The sequence below is a fragment of the Pristis pectinata genome, chromosome 4 (assembly GCF_009764475.1).
Source record: "Pristis pectinata isolate sPriPec2 chromosome 4, sPriPec2.1.pri, whole genome shotgun sequence".
NCBI lineage: Eukaryota > Metazoa > Chordata > Chondrichthyes > Rhinopristiformes > Pristidae > Pristis > Pristis pectinata.
The window spans coordinates 9,489,647-9,507,537 of NC_067408.1; the positions used below are offsets into that span (position 1 = coordinate 9,489,647).

The window sequence follows — 17,891 nt, forward strand, 5'->3', positions numbered from 1 at the left end:
CTTAGTGTTGGGCACTATTTACCACTCAACTTACACAGAGTTACGCAGAATATAGAGCACAAAGACTAATTCCATGCTGGCAACTGTGCTCCATTTGGACCTCCTCCTGTGCCTCATCAACTAAGTACAATCATAAGCTTCCCAGTATACTCGTCTTCCCTGTAAATCCATCAACAGCTCAACGAATCATGAAAACCAGCCTCCCTGCCTATACTTCCCACTGCCTTGGGAAAGCAGCCAGCATAATTAAAGACCCCTCCCCCACCGGACATTCTCTCTTCTCCCCACTCCCATCGGGCAGAAGGTACAAAAGTCTGAAAACACACACCACCAGCCTCAAGGACAACTTCTATCCTGCAGTTGTCAGACTATTGAATGGACCTCTTGTACGATAAAGATGAACTCTTGATCTCTCAATCTACCTTGTCGTGGCCCTCACAACTTATTGTCTGCCTACACTGCACTTTCTCTGTAACACTATATTCTGCATACCACTGTGTTGCCCAACACCAACCATACCACTCTGTTGCCCAACACCAACGTCTAATATCAACACTCATTAGCTTTGCTCCTCTCCATAAGTGGAAGCAGATCCACTGGACGAAATTCACCCATCTCAATGAGGCAGCAGATGCAGATTGTTCCCTGCTTCTGTAACTTGGCTTCATTGACATCAATGGAGGGACCATCCGAGGTGGCCGCTGTCTGTATATGTGTTCAACACGAGCAACTGAGAATGCATTTCCACTTATGAAAGCAAAAGCTTTCATAAGTTTGAAAACCTCCATTAGCCCACTCCATAGCCCTCCCTTCATAAGAGAGAGGCCCAGTTTAATCATCTTTTTTCCAGGCAAGTTTAATTGCAGTCATTCTTATAAATAATTTTTTACACCATCTCCATTGGCTCTTTAACCCTTATATAATACAGTACCCAATAATCCATCTACAGTCTGGCCAAGATCCCATGCATTTTCAGTATGATTTCTCTACTTAACACTTTGATCCATCTGGAAATTAATGCATGGTATAATTTTATTACCATATTATTAACCTGTGTCATTGTACCCAGTGAATGTGCATTAGTACTTCCAGTCTGCTCTGCTTAAACTAATGCCAAAATAATAGATGATCTGATTGTTATTGTGTTCGTGTTTTGGGGAGCTTACTGTGTGCAAAATGGCTGCTGTGATTCCTGAACTAGAACAGCGACTATTCAACCAGGAGCTGGCATAGATACGACGGGCTGAATGGCCAACTTTTATGCAACACTGTTACAATAAGGCCTGATGCTGTCACAGTGGCCCAGCAAATGGCTGAGTCAACATGACGGAATATTAAAACATGCTAAGTTGCATTGCAAAGAGGTGGAGCGGATAAGTTGCAACGTTTTACCACAACATGTCTTCTGCCAGTCCTGTTTCATCCTTTAAGCACCTTCACAAAATCGATTCCACCATTTAAAAGATGCTGCCACATACTGCAAACCTCACCCTCGTCACCAGATACACCGTTTCTCCCACCACTATCCAGGCCCACTCTTAGCCGGTTCCTTCCTTCAGAAACTTGAGTTCATCCTAATCTCTGCTACCTGTGTCCTAACCCTTACCAGGTCTTCATCTTCCATTGCCTTCACACTCACTGAGCGCCTTGATTTTAAAATTCTGCGTTTCAGATTCCTTGGTGATTTTGTCCCTCCTTGTCACCTCTGTCTCATTCTACACACCTCCAATTCTGGTCTCCTGCATTGTCCATGGCAGCCGGGGTAGATAGGGTGGTAAAGAAGGTATACAGGATGCTTCCTTTCATTGGCCAGGGCAGGGAAGCCTTGGTACAGCTTTATAAAGCACTGGTTAGACTACAGCTGGAGAAACACGTGCAGTTCTGGTTGCCACACTGTAGGAAGAACATGATGGCACTGGTGAAGGTGCAGAGGATGTTGCCTGAGATGGAATGTTTCAGTGAGGAGAGACTGGATAGGCTGGGATGGAGGAGGCTGAGGGGAACCTGACAGAGGTGCATGAAATTATAAGAGGCAAAGATATGGTAGATATGGCCGAGAAGTCTAACACCAGAGGGCATAGTTTTATGGTGAAGGGTTAGAGGTTTAGAAAGGAACTGAGGAAGAATATTCTCGCCCAGACAATGGTCGCAATCTGGGACACACTGCCTGAGAAGCTGGTGGAGCCAGATACTGCTACATGATTCTATGGCTTAGTGATGACCGGTCTCTAAGCTCTCATCCTCCAAGATATCCTGTAAACCTTTCCTCTTTGGCCAATCCTTTGGAGTTCTGATGTAATATTTATTTATGTGCCTGGACGTGAACAATTTTTTTTATTATGCACCTGTTAAACATCTTGCATCATTTTACTATGTGAACAGCCCTAATAAAATGCAAGTTGTTAGAACCATATAACACTACAGCACAGAAAACAGGCCATTCAGCCCTTCTAGTCTGTGCCGAAACTTTATTCCGCTAGTCCCATTGACCTGCATCCAGTCCATAACCCTCCAGACCCCTCCCATCCATGTATCTATCCAATTTATTCTTAAAAATATTCTTAAAAATGTTGATGGGTGTGGGCTTATGGTGTGGGCTTAATGTCCAGAGAGTTCATGGAGTCATACAACACAGAAGCAGGCCTTTTGGCCCACTGAGTGTGTGCCAACCACGAAACACCCATTTATGCTAATCCCATCAGCTTCCCCCAGACTCTACCTCTCACTTACATACTAGGGACAATTTAGAACAGCGAATTAATCTACCAACCTGCATGCCTTTCAGACGTGGGAGGAACCTGGAGCATTCGAATGAATTCCATGTGGTCATAGGGAGAACATGCAAACTGCACGCGGATAGCCCTGAAAGTCAGGATTGAACGGCAGTCGCTGTGTCATGAGGTCGTGGCTCCATAGCCGTGCCACACTGATCACCCACAGACCGGTGGGCATCAAGGTTTCCATCTCCTCCTCACTTGGGTACATACAGTGGTCGATGTGGCGACTGAGTCCATGCCAGACCTGCAGTGAACGGGTCTCAGCTGGGTTCCCAGCAGAAGACTGGCAACTGGGATAATGATTCTGGTTGAAAACGGGAGAGAAATCACTGAAAGAGCAACGCTGACTGTGAGTCAGTGGCTCTTGCTGGAAAGTGCACAGAGGCAAAAGGAAGTGTGTGTGTGTGCATGCGACTGATTGTACGTGTGTCTGTGTATGCATGCATTTTTATTACATGTGTGTGTTTGTGTTTCTCTGCACGAGTGTGCCTGTGTATGCCAGTATCTGTATCGTATGTGTTTGTGTGTATGTTAGCATATCTGCTCGTACGTATATGTGTGTGCGCGTGTGTGTGTGTATGTGTGTGTGTGTGTGTGTGTGTGTGTGTGAGTGTGTGTGTGTGTGTGTGTGTGTGTGAATGTGTGTGTCTGTTTAGATGAATGTCTGTATGTGTGCATACCCGTATGTTGGTGCATGTGTCTTCATTATGCATTTGCTTGTGTGAGCACGAATGTCTGTTTTTGCGTGAGTGGGTGAATGTTTATATGTATTTACATGTGTGTGTGTGTGTGTGTGTGTGTGTGTGTGTGTGGTGTGAGTTTGTGTGTGAATGAAGTCAGAAGAGACTGTGGATGCTGGAATCTGGAGCAACACATAACGCACTGGAGGAACTCAGCGAGTCAGGCAGCATCTGTGGAGGGAAGTGGACAGTCAACATTTCGGGTTGAGACCCTTCAACAGGACTGAGTGTGTAGAAGGGCCATATAAAGAGGTGAGTGAAGTGAGTCAGGTGTTGGCAGGTGAAAGGTAGAAGCAGGTGAAGAGGGGTGAGCATCCTTGTTGGTGTGTGCAGGTGTGTCTCCACTGTGCGTGTCTCCCCTGGCTACATATGCATGTGGGACGCAACCTAATGATCTGTCCACACTCACACTTCACCCACAGATGAGTCATCACTGGGGCAGAATAACAAACAGTGCCTGAGATCCCAGCTGAAGCCGAGAGATTGGGAAGTGGTAGAGTATGGGAGAAAACTGGTGAGAAATTACAGTAAAAAGAAACACAGGCAAAACTATCTTTTTAAACAGCTGCACAGCAAAGGCAGAGAGAAAAGGAAGGGGTCAAGGATTTGAACTCTTTTTTTAGAGTGTACGCTTTCAAATGAAGTGTAATTTTAAAACAATAGTTGTCTGCCTGGGAATAGATCGGGGGGGGTGGGGGGGGGTGAGAATGGGGAGGATAAGGAACAGAACGGAAATGAAACAAAACAATTAAAAAAAACACTCAAGTTGTGGGAATCAGCTAGCCTTGGCTGTTAGACAGGAGAGTTTAAACCTTCCACAATCACAGCACAATAGTACATAAAAGCAGCTGTAATTAGTTAATGTGCCTATGAACTGTATTGTTTCTGTTCCTGTCTGTACACCTGCACTGAAGGAGGCAGTCATGAAAAATCTACGGCTCAGAGAATGATCTGACTATGTTCATTGTCCACTGAGAAAGGAAAGACTTCCTTTCATTTTAACAAACCTGTCAAGGTTTTAAAATGTAAGATCCACTGCTCTGCCACTTTGATCACTTAGCACTAAAATTCTTTTATTCTAATTGTGTTCTTTCTTGTAAAAATTGTGTGTAATTTATGTCTAATTTATGTTTTTCTCGTGAATGCTGCTTCTATGATGCTATGTGCCTGTGATGCTGCTGTAAGTTTTTCATTGCACCTGCGCATAGTTGTACTTGTGCATGTAACAATAAAATTGACTTTGCACATGCACACATTGTATACACACACACACACACACACACACACACACACACACACACACACACACACACACAATTGTAGCAACATCCAAGTTATGTGTGTGAAAACATACAACTTGAGATGCCAAAACTCACTTTATATACAGTATAACCTGATTAAACTTGTATCACATTTGCTTCTCACATATACATATGTGTACATGCATACACAGCCATCACACCTTTGATTGATACACACGTACTCACACACACACACACACACACACACACACACACACACACACACACACACACACACACACACACACACACACACAAACAGATTGCAGGAATCCCATTATATGCTTTTGAATGATATTTCAGATACAGGCCATTCCCAGGTTACAAGCACCCGACTGATGGACACTCCTACATATAAACAAGCTTCTGTAATATTATTAAATTCAAAATTCCGAAGTATGTCCATACGTCCTATAAATGGCAAAACTGGTTTCCTCTGTCTCTCCACTTTTAGTAATTGTTCCATCTTATCAGTCTTAGGTGCTTTTGATATCATTCACTACAATACATTGGACTTATGGTTACCATATCGAGTGATTTTTGTGTGTTTTCCAACTTATGGACAAAATCGACTTATAGACGTCTGTAAAAAGGGAACCTGTTCGTTACCTGATGACGGCCCGTATTCTGCATTCCACCTTCAGAAAGCAACAAAAAAGAATCACAGAGTCTTTCAGTTAAGGAGAGTATACAACCCTAATTTTTCCTTGCTTTGTTGTGTGTTTATGGGGTCCAGACACGACTTGGACCAGCACCAACATCACTACTTGGCAAATACTAGTCCAAACAGATCGCACAAAGTGGTCTTCATAGTGGGGTCACTGCTCAACCCTCCTACCTGCTCTCTCCCTATGTCCTTCATCCTTGTCCCATCCCACCAGGCTTTTAGTAACTGGAGATCTCCCACCCAGCTAAAACCCTCTTCACTCTTGTTTAGCAGTGCAGGCAGTCACTGGGTTCTGTTCCTGAGAAACATCCGTAAGCCGATTTCTCTGTAAATCCTGTAAAATTTGTGTATAACATATTCATGTTTTTCTGGTGAATGTTGTGTATCTGATGCTATGTGCCTGTGACGCTGCTGCAAGTAAGTTTTTCATTGCACCTGTGCACACATGGCCTTGTGCATATGGCAATAAACTTGACTTCGACTTTGACGTCTTTCTCTCTTGATGGGCATTGTTTGCAGAGAGTGAGAGGAGGTGCACCACTTTGATCTTACACCTGTCTCCCCTTTCTCCCTCAGCAATAAAGGTTGCCTATGGAGCAATGGACACTACCAATGTCTCACTGAGAAAACTATTCATGCACTGGTTTGTCAGCAGAGCAAGAGGCACTGGATTTAAGAAGACAATTCTCCTCGGGGCATGGACATCCCTGACATGACCAGTGCTCATTTTCTGTCCACTGCCTTTGGCAAGGTCAGGTTGCCCTTTCTCCTTGAACTACTGCAGTCCATGTGGCGAAGATACTCTCAATATGTCATTGGACAGGGAGTTTTTGCCATGGTTCGACCCAACTGAGGACGGTGTTGGGCCAGATCAGAGGGCATTTACAAATCAAACCTCTGGCAATTGAGTAGGCCAGTCTGAGAAAGGATGACAGCTTCACTTCTCTAAAGAACGTTCAATGAGGAACAACAAGCAGACTGAATTTTGCCTTTCACTTGGGCTAGATGTGACTCTGATCCACGTCAAGATGACTGAGACCAGTCTACTTCACATAGATTCGAAAACTTGTGACCCTTCTGCCTAGTTAGGAATACCGATAAGACCTCCCTTACAATGCAAACTGTAGAGTTATCTCCTAAGCCATTCCCTTCTTCCCAATTCCCCCCAAGTTGACTTCACCTCTGGTTCCAGAATTTGAAGAACTGTTCACAGCCGAAATGCCACAGAATTCAAGAAGACAAATTTTCTTGGGACATGGCATAACCATGAACTCTGGCATCAACCCTGACATAACCGTCACTCATTTCTGGTCTAATTGCCTTTGGGAAGGTCAGGCTGGCCTTTTTCAGAACATAGAACAGTCCAGCACAGGAACAGGAAGAGGCCCTTCAGCCCACAATGTCTGTGCCGACCATGATGCCAAATTAAACTAAACCTATCTGCCTGCGCGTGATCCATATTCCTCCATTCCCTGAATGTTCATGTGCCTGTCTAAATGCCTCTTCAATGCCCTTATCATGTCTGTTTCCACTACCACTACCTCTAACAGGCACCAACCACTCTGTGTAAAAAATTTACCCTGCACAAACCCTCTTTAAACTTTCTCTCTCTCAGCTAAAGCTATGCCCTCTAGCATTTGACATTTCTACCCTGGATAAAAGATTCTGACTGTCTACCCTATCTATGCCTCACTTAATTTTATAAACCTCTATCAGGTCTCGCCTCAGCCTCCGACGCTCCAGAGATAGCAACCCAAGTTTGGCCAACCTCTCCTTGCAGCATATGCCCTCTAATCCAGGTAGCATCCTGGCAAACCTCTTCTGCGCCCTTTCCAAAGACTCCACAACCTTCCTGTAATGCGGTGACCAGAACTGCACGCAATACTCAGAATGCAGCCGGACCAAAGTTTGATACAGCTGCAACATCACTTGCTGACTCTTATACTCAATGCCTGACCGATTAAGGCAAGCATGACACAGGCCTTCTTTACCACCTCATCTACTTGTGTTGCCGCTTTCAGGGAGTTATGGAATTGGATCCCAAGATCCATCTACACATCAATGCTCTGAAGGGTCCTACAATTTACTGAACACTTTTGCCTTGAACTACTGCAGTCCATATGGCAAAGGTCCTGTTCGCTGAGAACGGACCGGACTTCAGTCACTGAGAGAAGCAGAAAAGTGAGTTACCATTTTCTGGGTGCTCCATTTCTCCGATGCTGCCGTCGGGAGTGGTTCGCTCGTAGTGGTCCTCAGGGAGTGCAAGTGGTCCCAGCCGTGGCCCAGAGGATGACTTGCTACTTGGTGTTTCTGATTCCTCCAGCCCGCTGTCATAGTAACTGTGCTGGGAGGGGTCCTGGAGATCCTGTGACGGGTTGGCTGTGGAGAAGGTCACTCTTCTATGCGGAAGCTGTCGAGGAAACAAAGGAATAGGGTCAGCAGGTCTGCTGATTATTATTATTATTATTGGTTTGTTATTGTCACACAGAACATAGAACAGTACAGTGCAGAACAGGCCCTTCAGCTCACAATGTTGTGCTGACATAGCTAATCCCTCCTACTTACAGAATGTCCATATCCCTCCATTTTCCTCTCATTCATGAGCCCATCCAAGCTCCTCTTAAAAGCCCCCAGTGAATTTGCCTCCACCACCCTATCAGGCAACGCATTCCAGGCATCCACCACTCTCTGAGTGAAAAAACGTACCCCTCACATCGGTTCTGAACCTACCCCCTCTCACCTTAAGTGCATGCCTTCTGGTATTGAATCGTTCAATAACGGGAAAAAGATATTGCTTGTCTACCCTCCCTATGCCCCTCATAATTTTATACACTTCCAACAGATCACCCCTCAGCCTCCACTGCTCCAGAGAAAAGAGCCCAAGTTTGTCCAGCCTCTCCTGATAGCACATGCCCTCCAATCCAGGCAGCATCTGAGTAAACCTCCTCTGCACCCTCTCTAAAGCCTTGACATCCTTCCTGTAGTGAGATGACCAGAATTGCACGCAATACTCTAATTGTGGCCTAACCAGAGTTCTATAGAGATATATCAAGACTCCCATACTCAATACCTCGATTAATGTACCGATACATATACTGATATACAGTGAAAAGTTTTTGTTTGTGTGCCATTCAGACAGGTCATACCATACATAAGCACATCGAGGTAATAAAAAGAAAAACAGAATGCGGAATGTGCTGTTGCAATTACATTAAAAGTGCAGTGCAGGTAGACCAATAAAGTGCAAGGGCCACGACAAGGTAGATTGGGAGATCAAGAGTTCATCTCTTAGCATATGAGAGGTCTGTTCAAGAGTCTGATAACCGCGGGACAGAAGCTTTCTTTTTCAATCTTTTTATTGAATTTCACGTTAATTCAAATTAACGTACATAGCATTAATGATTATACATATGATACAAAGAGATCGGGGTAACAATAATAACAGTTAATATTTATACTCACAAGGAGTAAAATATGTAATCTAGACCTCCTGCACTCTTGTGAAGTGTACATGATGAAAAAAAAAGTTGAGAAGAAATTTCATTATATAAAGAGAAAACCTCCAGATCAAAAAAAAATGTAATATTAAACAAAAGCAAACCACGATCTTCAAAGAAAAAAAACTGGACTGATATTTCTTCGACTACAAAAAACACATTTTTATGTCGTCAGCTCCGCTCCTCTATATTCAAAGGTTATTGAAGGGGATTATAGCGTATGGAAATCTTGAAGAAATGGATTCCAAACTTCCTCAAATTTAAGCAAAGGATCAACAGTACCACTCCTAATTTTTTCCAAGTTTAAACACGTTATAATTTGAGAAAACCATTGAAATGTAGTAGCGGGTATAGGGTCCTTCCATTTAAATAGAATGGATCTCTTGGCCATTAATGTAACAAAAGCAATCATACGACAAGCAGAAGTGGATAAATGGCCAGAATCCATCATTGGTAACCCAAAAATTGCAGTCATAGGATGTGGTTGTAAGTCAATATTCAATACAGTTGAAATAATATTAAAAATGTGGGATAGAAGCTGTCCTTGAACCCGGTGGTACATGCTCTCAGGTTTTTGTATCTTCTGCCCAACTGGAGAGGGGAGAAGAGGGAATGACATGGTAGGAGGGGCCTTTGATTATGTTGGCAGCTTTCCCAAGGCAGCAGGGAGTGTAGACAGAGTCAATGAAGGGGAGGCTGGTTTGTGTGATGGACTGGGCTGTGTACACAACTCTCTTGCAATGTTTTGCTGTCTTGGGGAGATCAGTTGCCATACAAAGCCATGATGCATCCAGATAGGATGTTTTCTATGATGCATGTAGAAATTGGTAAGAATCACTGAAGACAAATTAGCATTGTCAGAGGCAGTACAGAATGATACAAGGCAAGGTTTATTGGCCCATTGATTCATTTGAACTTGCATTCCCTGAAATACTTTGAGTTAACTTTACCTGTGCATTGTATTAATGTCACAGTGGGAGTGCTGGTACAACACTGCGCCTTTGTTTGGATTGGCTTGTTCTACAGTAACACAATGTCCAATGCAAAAATGTCTGTCCTTCAACATGGATGCTAGATATTTTCAATGCTGTGAATTATGGAATAGTTCTTATCGAATCGCTATAACACCGGTAATCATTTAGCCCATTGAGACAACCCACTGATTCTCCAGAAAAATCCAGTCAATCCCATTCCCTATACCACTGTAAATTATTTGCTTTCAATTCCTTGTCCAATTGGCTTTTGAGAGCAAAAAATGAGCTGCTGCTGGAACTCTGGATAGAGCTTCTCGACCTGAAACTTCAACTGTTCATTTCCCTCCACAGACGCTGCCTGACCTGCTTAATTCCTCTAGCAGCTCATTTTTTGCTCCAGATTCCAGCCTCTGCAGTCTCTTGTGTCTCCTTCTTGCTTTTAAGAGTCTCGATGTTAATCTGAAATGCTAGGAATGGTCAGGAAGTCAGGCAATAATATGGAGGGAGAAACAAGAGTTAACGTTTCAAGTCAATGACATTTTTTTCTCTGATGAAGAGTTTCAGATCTGACGTGTCGCCTCTGATTCTGTCTCCACAGATGCTGCCTGACATGCTGAGTGTTCCTTGCATTTTCTATTTGTAATTTTCTTGTTTCTCGTGACAGAAGGAGGCCATTTGGTCCTTTCAGTCTATCGTAGCTCTCAGAACATTTCGTATTCTCCCTGTAACGTGCCCATCAACTCAAATGTTAAATACCTAGCAGCATCACCTCATGCACCCCACATCCTTAACAAAGGAGGCACAATGAGATGCAAATTAAACAGAGTCCAGACAAAGGGAAGCATCAGAAAGTTGTTTCATTGACTGATGAATTGGATCAGATCAAGTCAAAGTCAAGTTTATCGCCATATGCACAAGTACATGTGCGCACAGGTGCAATGTAAAACTTACTTGCAACAGCATCACAGGCACATAGCATCAGATAAGCAGCATACACAAGAAAAGTAAATTGAACATAAATTATATGAATTTTTGCAAGAAAGAACATAATTAGAACAAAAAAAAACAAGTCCATTTTAGTTCAAAGTGATCAAAGTGGTCATAGTGTTGCTAAACTCGAGTAATTAGGGTTGCGCTGGTTGGTTTAAGAAATTGAATGGTTGAAGGGAAGTAGCTGCTCTTGAACCTGGTGGTGTGGGACTTCAGACTTCTGTACCTCCTGCCCGGTGGTAGCTGAGCAAATGCACTGGATGGGGTGCAGAGGAGATTCACCAGGATGTTGCCTGGGATGGAACATCTCAGTTGTGAGAGAGACTGGAAGGGCTGGGTTTGTTTTCCTCGGAGCGGGGGAGGCTGAGGGAGGCTTTCAAAGCTATACAGGATCAAGAGGAGAATGGATAGGCTGGATGGTGAGAAACCTTTCCCATAGAAAGAGTCATACAGCACAGTAATGGGCCCTTCAGCCCATCTTGTCCATACCAACCACCAACTACTTAGCAGAACTTGGTCGAGAGAATCACAGAGTAATACAGCAAGGAAACAGGCCCTTCAGCTCAACTTGTCCATGCCAACCAAGATGTCCATTTAAGCCAGTCCCATTTGGCTGTGTTTGGCCCATATCCCTCTAACCCTTTCCTATCCTTGAACCTGTCCAGATGCAGGGTTTCAACCCGAAACGTCAACACTTCCTTTCCCCCCACAGATGCTCCACTGAGTTCCTCCAGCAGATTGTTCGTTGCTCCAGCCTTCTACGTCTCGGCGATTCAAGTGCGTATCCAGATATTTTTTAAACGTTGTGAGAGTTTCAGCATCCACCACCCCTTCAGGTTGTGAGCTCCAGATTGTAGCTACCCTCCGGGTGAAAAAAAAACCTCCCCTCAGATCCTTGCTAACCCTCTTACTCCCCACTTTGAACCAATGCCCGCTGGTTTTAAATGCCTCCAGTGTGGGTTGGTAGTTTAGTTGGCCATGTCAATTGCGCATTGTGTGAGATGAGTGGTAGAAATGGGGGGAGGGTGACCAGGGGCAGTGTTGATGGACATGTGACAAGAATATAATTGGGTGAGCGTAAAAATGGGTGCTTGGTGGTTAGCACAGACTCGCTGAAGGGCCTGTTGTCCAGCTGTATAACTCTAGTACAGTAAATTCTCATTTATCCAGTGTTCATGTATCCAGAATTCTCATGCAACTGCTAAATATTTCTAAAAATATTAAGCAATTTCACAAAACTCTTAAACAGTCATTTCAAGTGCCATGCAAAACAAGTGTGAAAAGACATTTTTAGTTTATTTACGTTTTACACAAAGGCAGTGCAGTTGTAGGCTGCTTTGCAGCAATATCCTCTTTGAAGATCTGGCACTTCATGTGATGGTGAGTACAGTCATTCATTTGATTTATTTTTGCTATATTTTACATTAATACAGTGCAGTGTAAAACATTGTTATTTAAAAGGATAAGATGTCATACAGTTCCGCAATTAATTTACAGTTTTATGCATAGAATGCTAGAGTGTGACTTTGCACATTTGCACTAAAAAGGACCTTTTTTTGTTCTAAATGTGTTCTTTCTTGTAAGAATTGTATTTAATTCATGTTTAATTTATGTTTTTCTTGTGAATGCTGCTTATCTGATGCTCTGTGCCTGTGATGCCTCCACAAGTAAGTTTTTCATTGCACCTGTGCATACATGTACTTGTGCAGATGACAATAAACTCGACTGTGACTGATGCACAGTAATTTTTACTGAGCAATTCTCACACAACCAACACCCTTCCTCTCCCCATTGTTGTCAGATGACTTGAGGAGATACTGTAGCTCTCTCTACAATAGACTGCTAAGATTCTGCAGAATTCACAGTTTCATGGTAACACAACACTGGGATCACCTCTCATAAAGCTTTCTTTGCATCAAACAGAGGGCATGTGATAATCCTTCATCAACGTAGGAACATCTGAAGCAGAAGCAGAAACAGGCCATTCAGCCCTTCATTTTTGCTCTGCTAATTATTAAGACCCCAGTCGACTTTACCTCAGCACCACTTCCCTGCACTTACTCCATTGCCAGAGGAAGTGGTTGAGGGGGAGGACAATAACAACATTTAAAAGACATTTGGAAAGGTACATGGATGGGAAAGGTACAGAGGGATATGGACCAAATGCGGGAAAACGGAATGAGCTTAGATGGGCATCTTGGTTGGCACCATTGAGTTGGGCCGAAGGGTCTATCTCCATGCTGTATTACTCTGTGGCTCTCCATCCCTTGATTTCCTTAATACCCAAGACTAACTTGCAGATCCCACAAAGCAGTGGTCAATGGTGAGATCTCCTGAAATGGACCTGCCTTTGAGGGCCCAGTGTGGATTTCCCCAGTGTCAGACTCACTACTGCACTGGCTGTCACACAAGGGCAGGCACGGTAGTGTAGCGGTTAGCATAACGCTATTACAAGGCCAGCGACCCAGGTTCAATTCCAGCCGCTGTCTGTAAGGAGTTTGTACGTTCTCCCCGTGACTGCGTGGGTTTCCTCCAGGTGCTCCGGTTTCCTCCTACATTCCAAAGACGTACGAGTTAGGAAGTTGTGGGCAATGCTATGTTGGCGCCGGAAGCATGGCGACACTTGCGGGCTGCCCCCAGAACACTCTATGCAAAAGATGCATTTCACTGTGTGTTTCAACGTACATGTGACTAATAAAGATATCTTATCTCAAGGCTTCCTCTTGATATGTGAAATATGTCCTTAAGGGGTAAAATAAAAAGATATTAAGGAACCAAACTGCCTCTTGAAATTGAACACTGACAGCTGGTCCCACCAAATTGACATCTCTGGCCCTCGAAAGGGCAGAGGTGGCAGCAATTAAGATGCCAGCACCGTGCACATTCCATAGTAATTAGTGCACCCACTTTCCATCAATAAGGAACTCACCGTGGAGACAAATAGACTAAAAGTACCGGATAATTATTTAATATGTACAGGATGTAGCAGAGGAACTGCTTTGCCTGACCCTGTTGAATGAGCTGCCAATCCAGCGTCAATTAAAAGCTCAACCTTGCTTTCCAGAGACTTTGAACTTGGCACTCACAAACCTTGCTTAGCATCAGCTAATGCAGCGTGAATTCCATTTATCTGAAGGGTCAGGTTCACCCATCATAAATGTGAACGTGAAAAATCACTTTACTGTTCCCCTTTTTCCATCAACTCATTCCCCAGACTTCATTAAAGGCTGTTTGGGTCCCACTTATCTTCTGAAGAGGAGGTTTTAGGTTTCAAATGACTAAGTGCCACAGTCTGATTGGTTTGTTCAAACTGGCAATGTAGACACTAAGTACTTGCCCTCTCACCCTTGGTGAGAGGCAACACAGAGGTTTGGTGGTGCGCAGAGTACTCTTAAAGGCAGGGGACACTCGTAGGGAGGGAAGAGGCTCACTGGGCTAATTGCGTTGGACCAGACCCACAGCCCACACACCTTGCAGGCCACCTTTACGCATCAGTTTGGATGGTGCATAGACTTCAGGTAACACAGTGCAGAACCTTGCCCCTGAAAAGTCTCTGACAGATGCTTGTCAGAAGTGGGCAGAGCTTTAGCTTCAGTCAAAGGCATCAGAGATTTAAACAGTTTTTAATGCCATTCATTGACACTTAAAAATCATTAAGATTTATGTAAAAAAATAAAACTGTGAAGACTGTGTGCATTCACCCTATCCGTGCCCCTCACGATCCCACACACCTCTATATGATCACGCCTCAGTCTCCTATGCTCCAAGGAATAAAGTCCAAGCTATCCAACCTCTCCATATAACTCAAGCCCTCGAGTATGTAGGGCAAGTTTATTACACAGAGAGTGGTGGGTACCTGGAACCTGTTACCAGGCGTGGTAGTGGAAGCAGATACCATAGTGGCGGTCAAGAGGCTTTTAGATAGGCATGTGAATATGCAGGAAATGGAGGGATATGGATCATGTTCAGGCAGTAGGGATTAGTTTAATTTGGCATCATGCTCAGCACAGACATCGTGGGCCGAAGGGCCTGTTCCTGCGGTGTGCTGTTCCTTGTTCTATTTCTATTAACAGGCCTTTCAGCCTACCAAGCTAACAGATGAAGTTCCTATTTACACCAAGCCTACACTGAGAAACTGTGTTAGAGTTAAACTGTTGATACAAAGCTCAGTTGGTGCAGGAGTATTCCATTTTTTTTAATGGCTTTTCAGTTCATGGGATGTGGATGTCACTGACCATCCCAACATTTATTGCCCACCCTGATTCACCCTCCTTAGTGCTTTCTCAAGAGGAACATGAGAACATTACAAATAGGAGCAGGAGCAGACCATGTGCTTTCCTGTACCTGCGCTGCCATCCTCTGTCCACTCTCCCCCTCGATTCCCGCCCCCTCTTGAGTATTCAAATCTTTTTCAACCCCAGCCTGGAGAGTATCAAGGGCCAGCTGTCTAGAGCAGAGAATTCCAAACTTTTACAACTGTCCACTTCTGGGTCCAAAATGGCTGACCTCTTTCCCTGAGGTGCTATGTAAATGCAAGACGTGTACAACTCCAAGACTATCTTTTACTGCTATTATTTTGTTACTCCGTGGCAGAGATGGGGAGAAAGGGAGGAAGGAGAAAGAAGTAAAGAAAGGAAGAGACAAAGGAAGGAGAACGGAAGCAAGAAATAATATTTGCTCCTTTATAATGCCTCTTGCGTTGTCGAGGGGTTTTGTGGCAAATGAATTCCTTTTGAAGATGTGGTGTCTGCCGTGACAGTGATTAGCCATTTGTACTCAGCATGATCTTGTAAACAGTGAACATAATGAATCAGTTAATCTGCTCTGTGGTGCTGGCTGAAAGAGAACTGCGGGCCAGGACAGGAAGAACCCCCTGCTCTTCTTCAAGTTCGTGCCTTGGGAGGTTTAACACTCACCTGAACAAGCTGGCAAGTGCTCAGTTTGAGGACTCATCCAAAAGGCCGTACCGCTCCTACACACAGCACACTCAGTTGCACAATGCAATCTCCGCCCAGACTGCCTGCTGAAGCCTGTAACGGGGACTGTCTCAGCCCCGTCATTCCTCACCTTCCTGACTCAGAGGAAAATCTACAGCCAAGTGAACAAAACATGCAGAGCCCACGTAGTGACACAAGAGACAGCAGATGCTGAAATCTGGAGAAACGCTAAAGCACCAGAGGAACTCAGCGGGTCAGGGAAATGGAAGGTCGGCGTTTTGGGTCAAGACCCTCTATCTGGACTGAAAGAGGGGAGCAAACCAGCATCAGTGGAGGGAAGGGATGGGGCAAGTAGTGGCAGGTGGATCCAGGTAAGGGGGTGGTGATAGGCAGGTGAGTGACGGAGAATAGTGTCAAGAGGCCAGGAGGTGAGAGGTGGAGGTGACAAAGGGCTGAAGACAATGGAATCGATAGGAGAGGAAGGTGGAGCCTGGAGTCAAGGGTGGGAGGTGGGGAGGGGAACCGGTGGGAGGAGTGTGTGGGTGATGGGTAGATGGACATGGTGGGGGAGGGGAAAGAGATAGGCTGGTGGGGGCCAGTTGGATCAGAAGGAGTGAGGGCAAAAATTGCTCTTAGACTCAAGCTGTGTAAAGGTGAAAGAGATAGTTCTTCTCAGGGTGGTGGCTCAAAAGCTAATGTGTGACACCATGTCGAACATGTCAACATTTGGGAACCACTCATCATGAGGCAGACAGTCATGGTTCAAGTGCACCCACAGAGATTTGTGCATCTGATCTACCCGACAGCAACACTGTTGGACTGCTGCACTATTAGAGGTGCCGATCTTTGGATCCATTGTCCTTTTTTGTACTCCAGTGTGGATCTGAAAAGTCCCAAGACACCCGATGGAAAGAAGGAGTCTTGGTTAATACTTATTCCTCAGTCGACTGCAATTAATATTATCGAGTAATTAAGTGTTGTTGGTAGGACTTTGCTGTGCATTCCCTTTCCTATGTTACAAACTGACTAAGCTTCAAATATAACTCAGACATACATTGCAAAAGCACCACATAAATGTGAACCTTTCCATCTTGTTTCTTGACCCCTTCAAAAGAACAGTAGCTTCCTCTGTCAAACTACCCATTTATTGAAGATCCTTATTTTCACATATTTCCTTTCGCAAGCTGTTCCTTGTTGACTGATTTTGTTTTACCTTTGGTAATTAGCATTTGGTCGACTTCAAACTTTGTGACTTTGTGACACAGGTTCCCATAGTCATAGAGTAATAAGGCACAGAAACAGGCCCTTTGGCCCAACTTGTCCATGTCAACCCATCAAAGTTAGTCCCATTTGCCTGTGTTTGGCCCTTATCCCTCTAAACCTTCCTGTCCATGTACCCCATTGTACCTTTCAAATGCTGTTATTGTACCTGCCTCAACCCCTTCCTCTGGTAGCTTGCTCCATAGATGTACCACTGTCTGTGTGAAGAAGTTGCCCCTCAGGTCCCATTTAAATCTTTCCCATCTCACCTCAAACCTATGCCCTCTAGGTTTTGATTCCTTTTCCCTGGGAAAAATCATTGTGTCTTGTGCAGTGTAAATTTCCATCAATTTCTGGATATACCTTGTAATCCTTTTTACTCTTTTTTTTGAAAAAAAAACATTTGCAGGATGTGATCATCGCTGTCAAGGCCAATACTAACACTACAACACTAACTGCCCCCTGAACTATTGAGATGTCAGATGCAAGCTACTTTCGTTGTGGGTCTGAAGTCACATATAGACCAGACCAAGTAAGATAAGCATGGCAGATTTCATCCCCAAAAGAACATGGGATTTATTTGCAAAGCATCACAGCAACAAAAGAATTCACCTGTAGTCCTTATTGTTTCCCCATCAGTTGTCAGAGAATGGAGCTTTAAGGAGTCTCATATAACCCTTACATCACTAAACCTTGTGTCCCTGAGTGTGAGTTACAACGATGTGAAGCAGTGTCCTTGTGCGTCTAT

The 17,891-nt window shown here is 44.2% G+C and overlaps 1 protein-coding gene across 4 annotated transcripts in view; it reads right to left on the bottom strand.

Moving 5' to 3' along the window:
- The window catches only part of LOC127569073 (protocadherin-1-like), a 443,419-nt gene that overhangs the window by 156,106 nt on the left and 269,422 nt on the right, over nucleotides 1-17,891 (bottom strand). For all 4 annotated transcript variants that reach the window (XM_052013382.1, XM_052013381.1, XM_052013384.1 and 1 more), the window contains one exon: nucleotides 7,676-7,895. In XM_052013382.1, coding sequence (XP_051869342.1) covers nucleotides 7,676-7,895 — 220 coding nt within the window. The remainder of the gene's footprint in view (nucleotides 1-7,675; nucleotides 7,896-17,891) is intronic.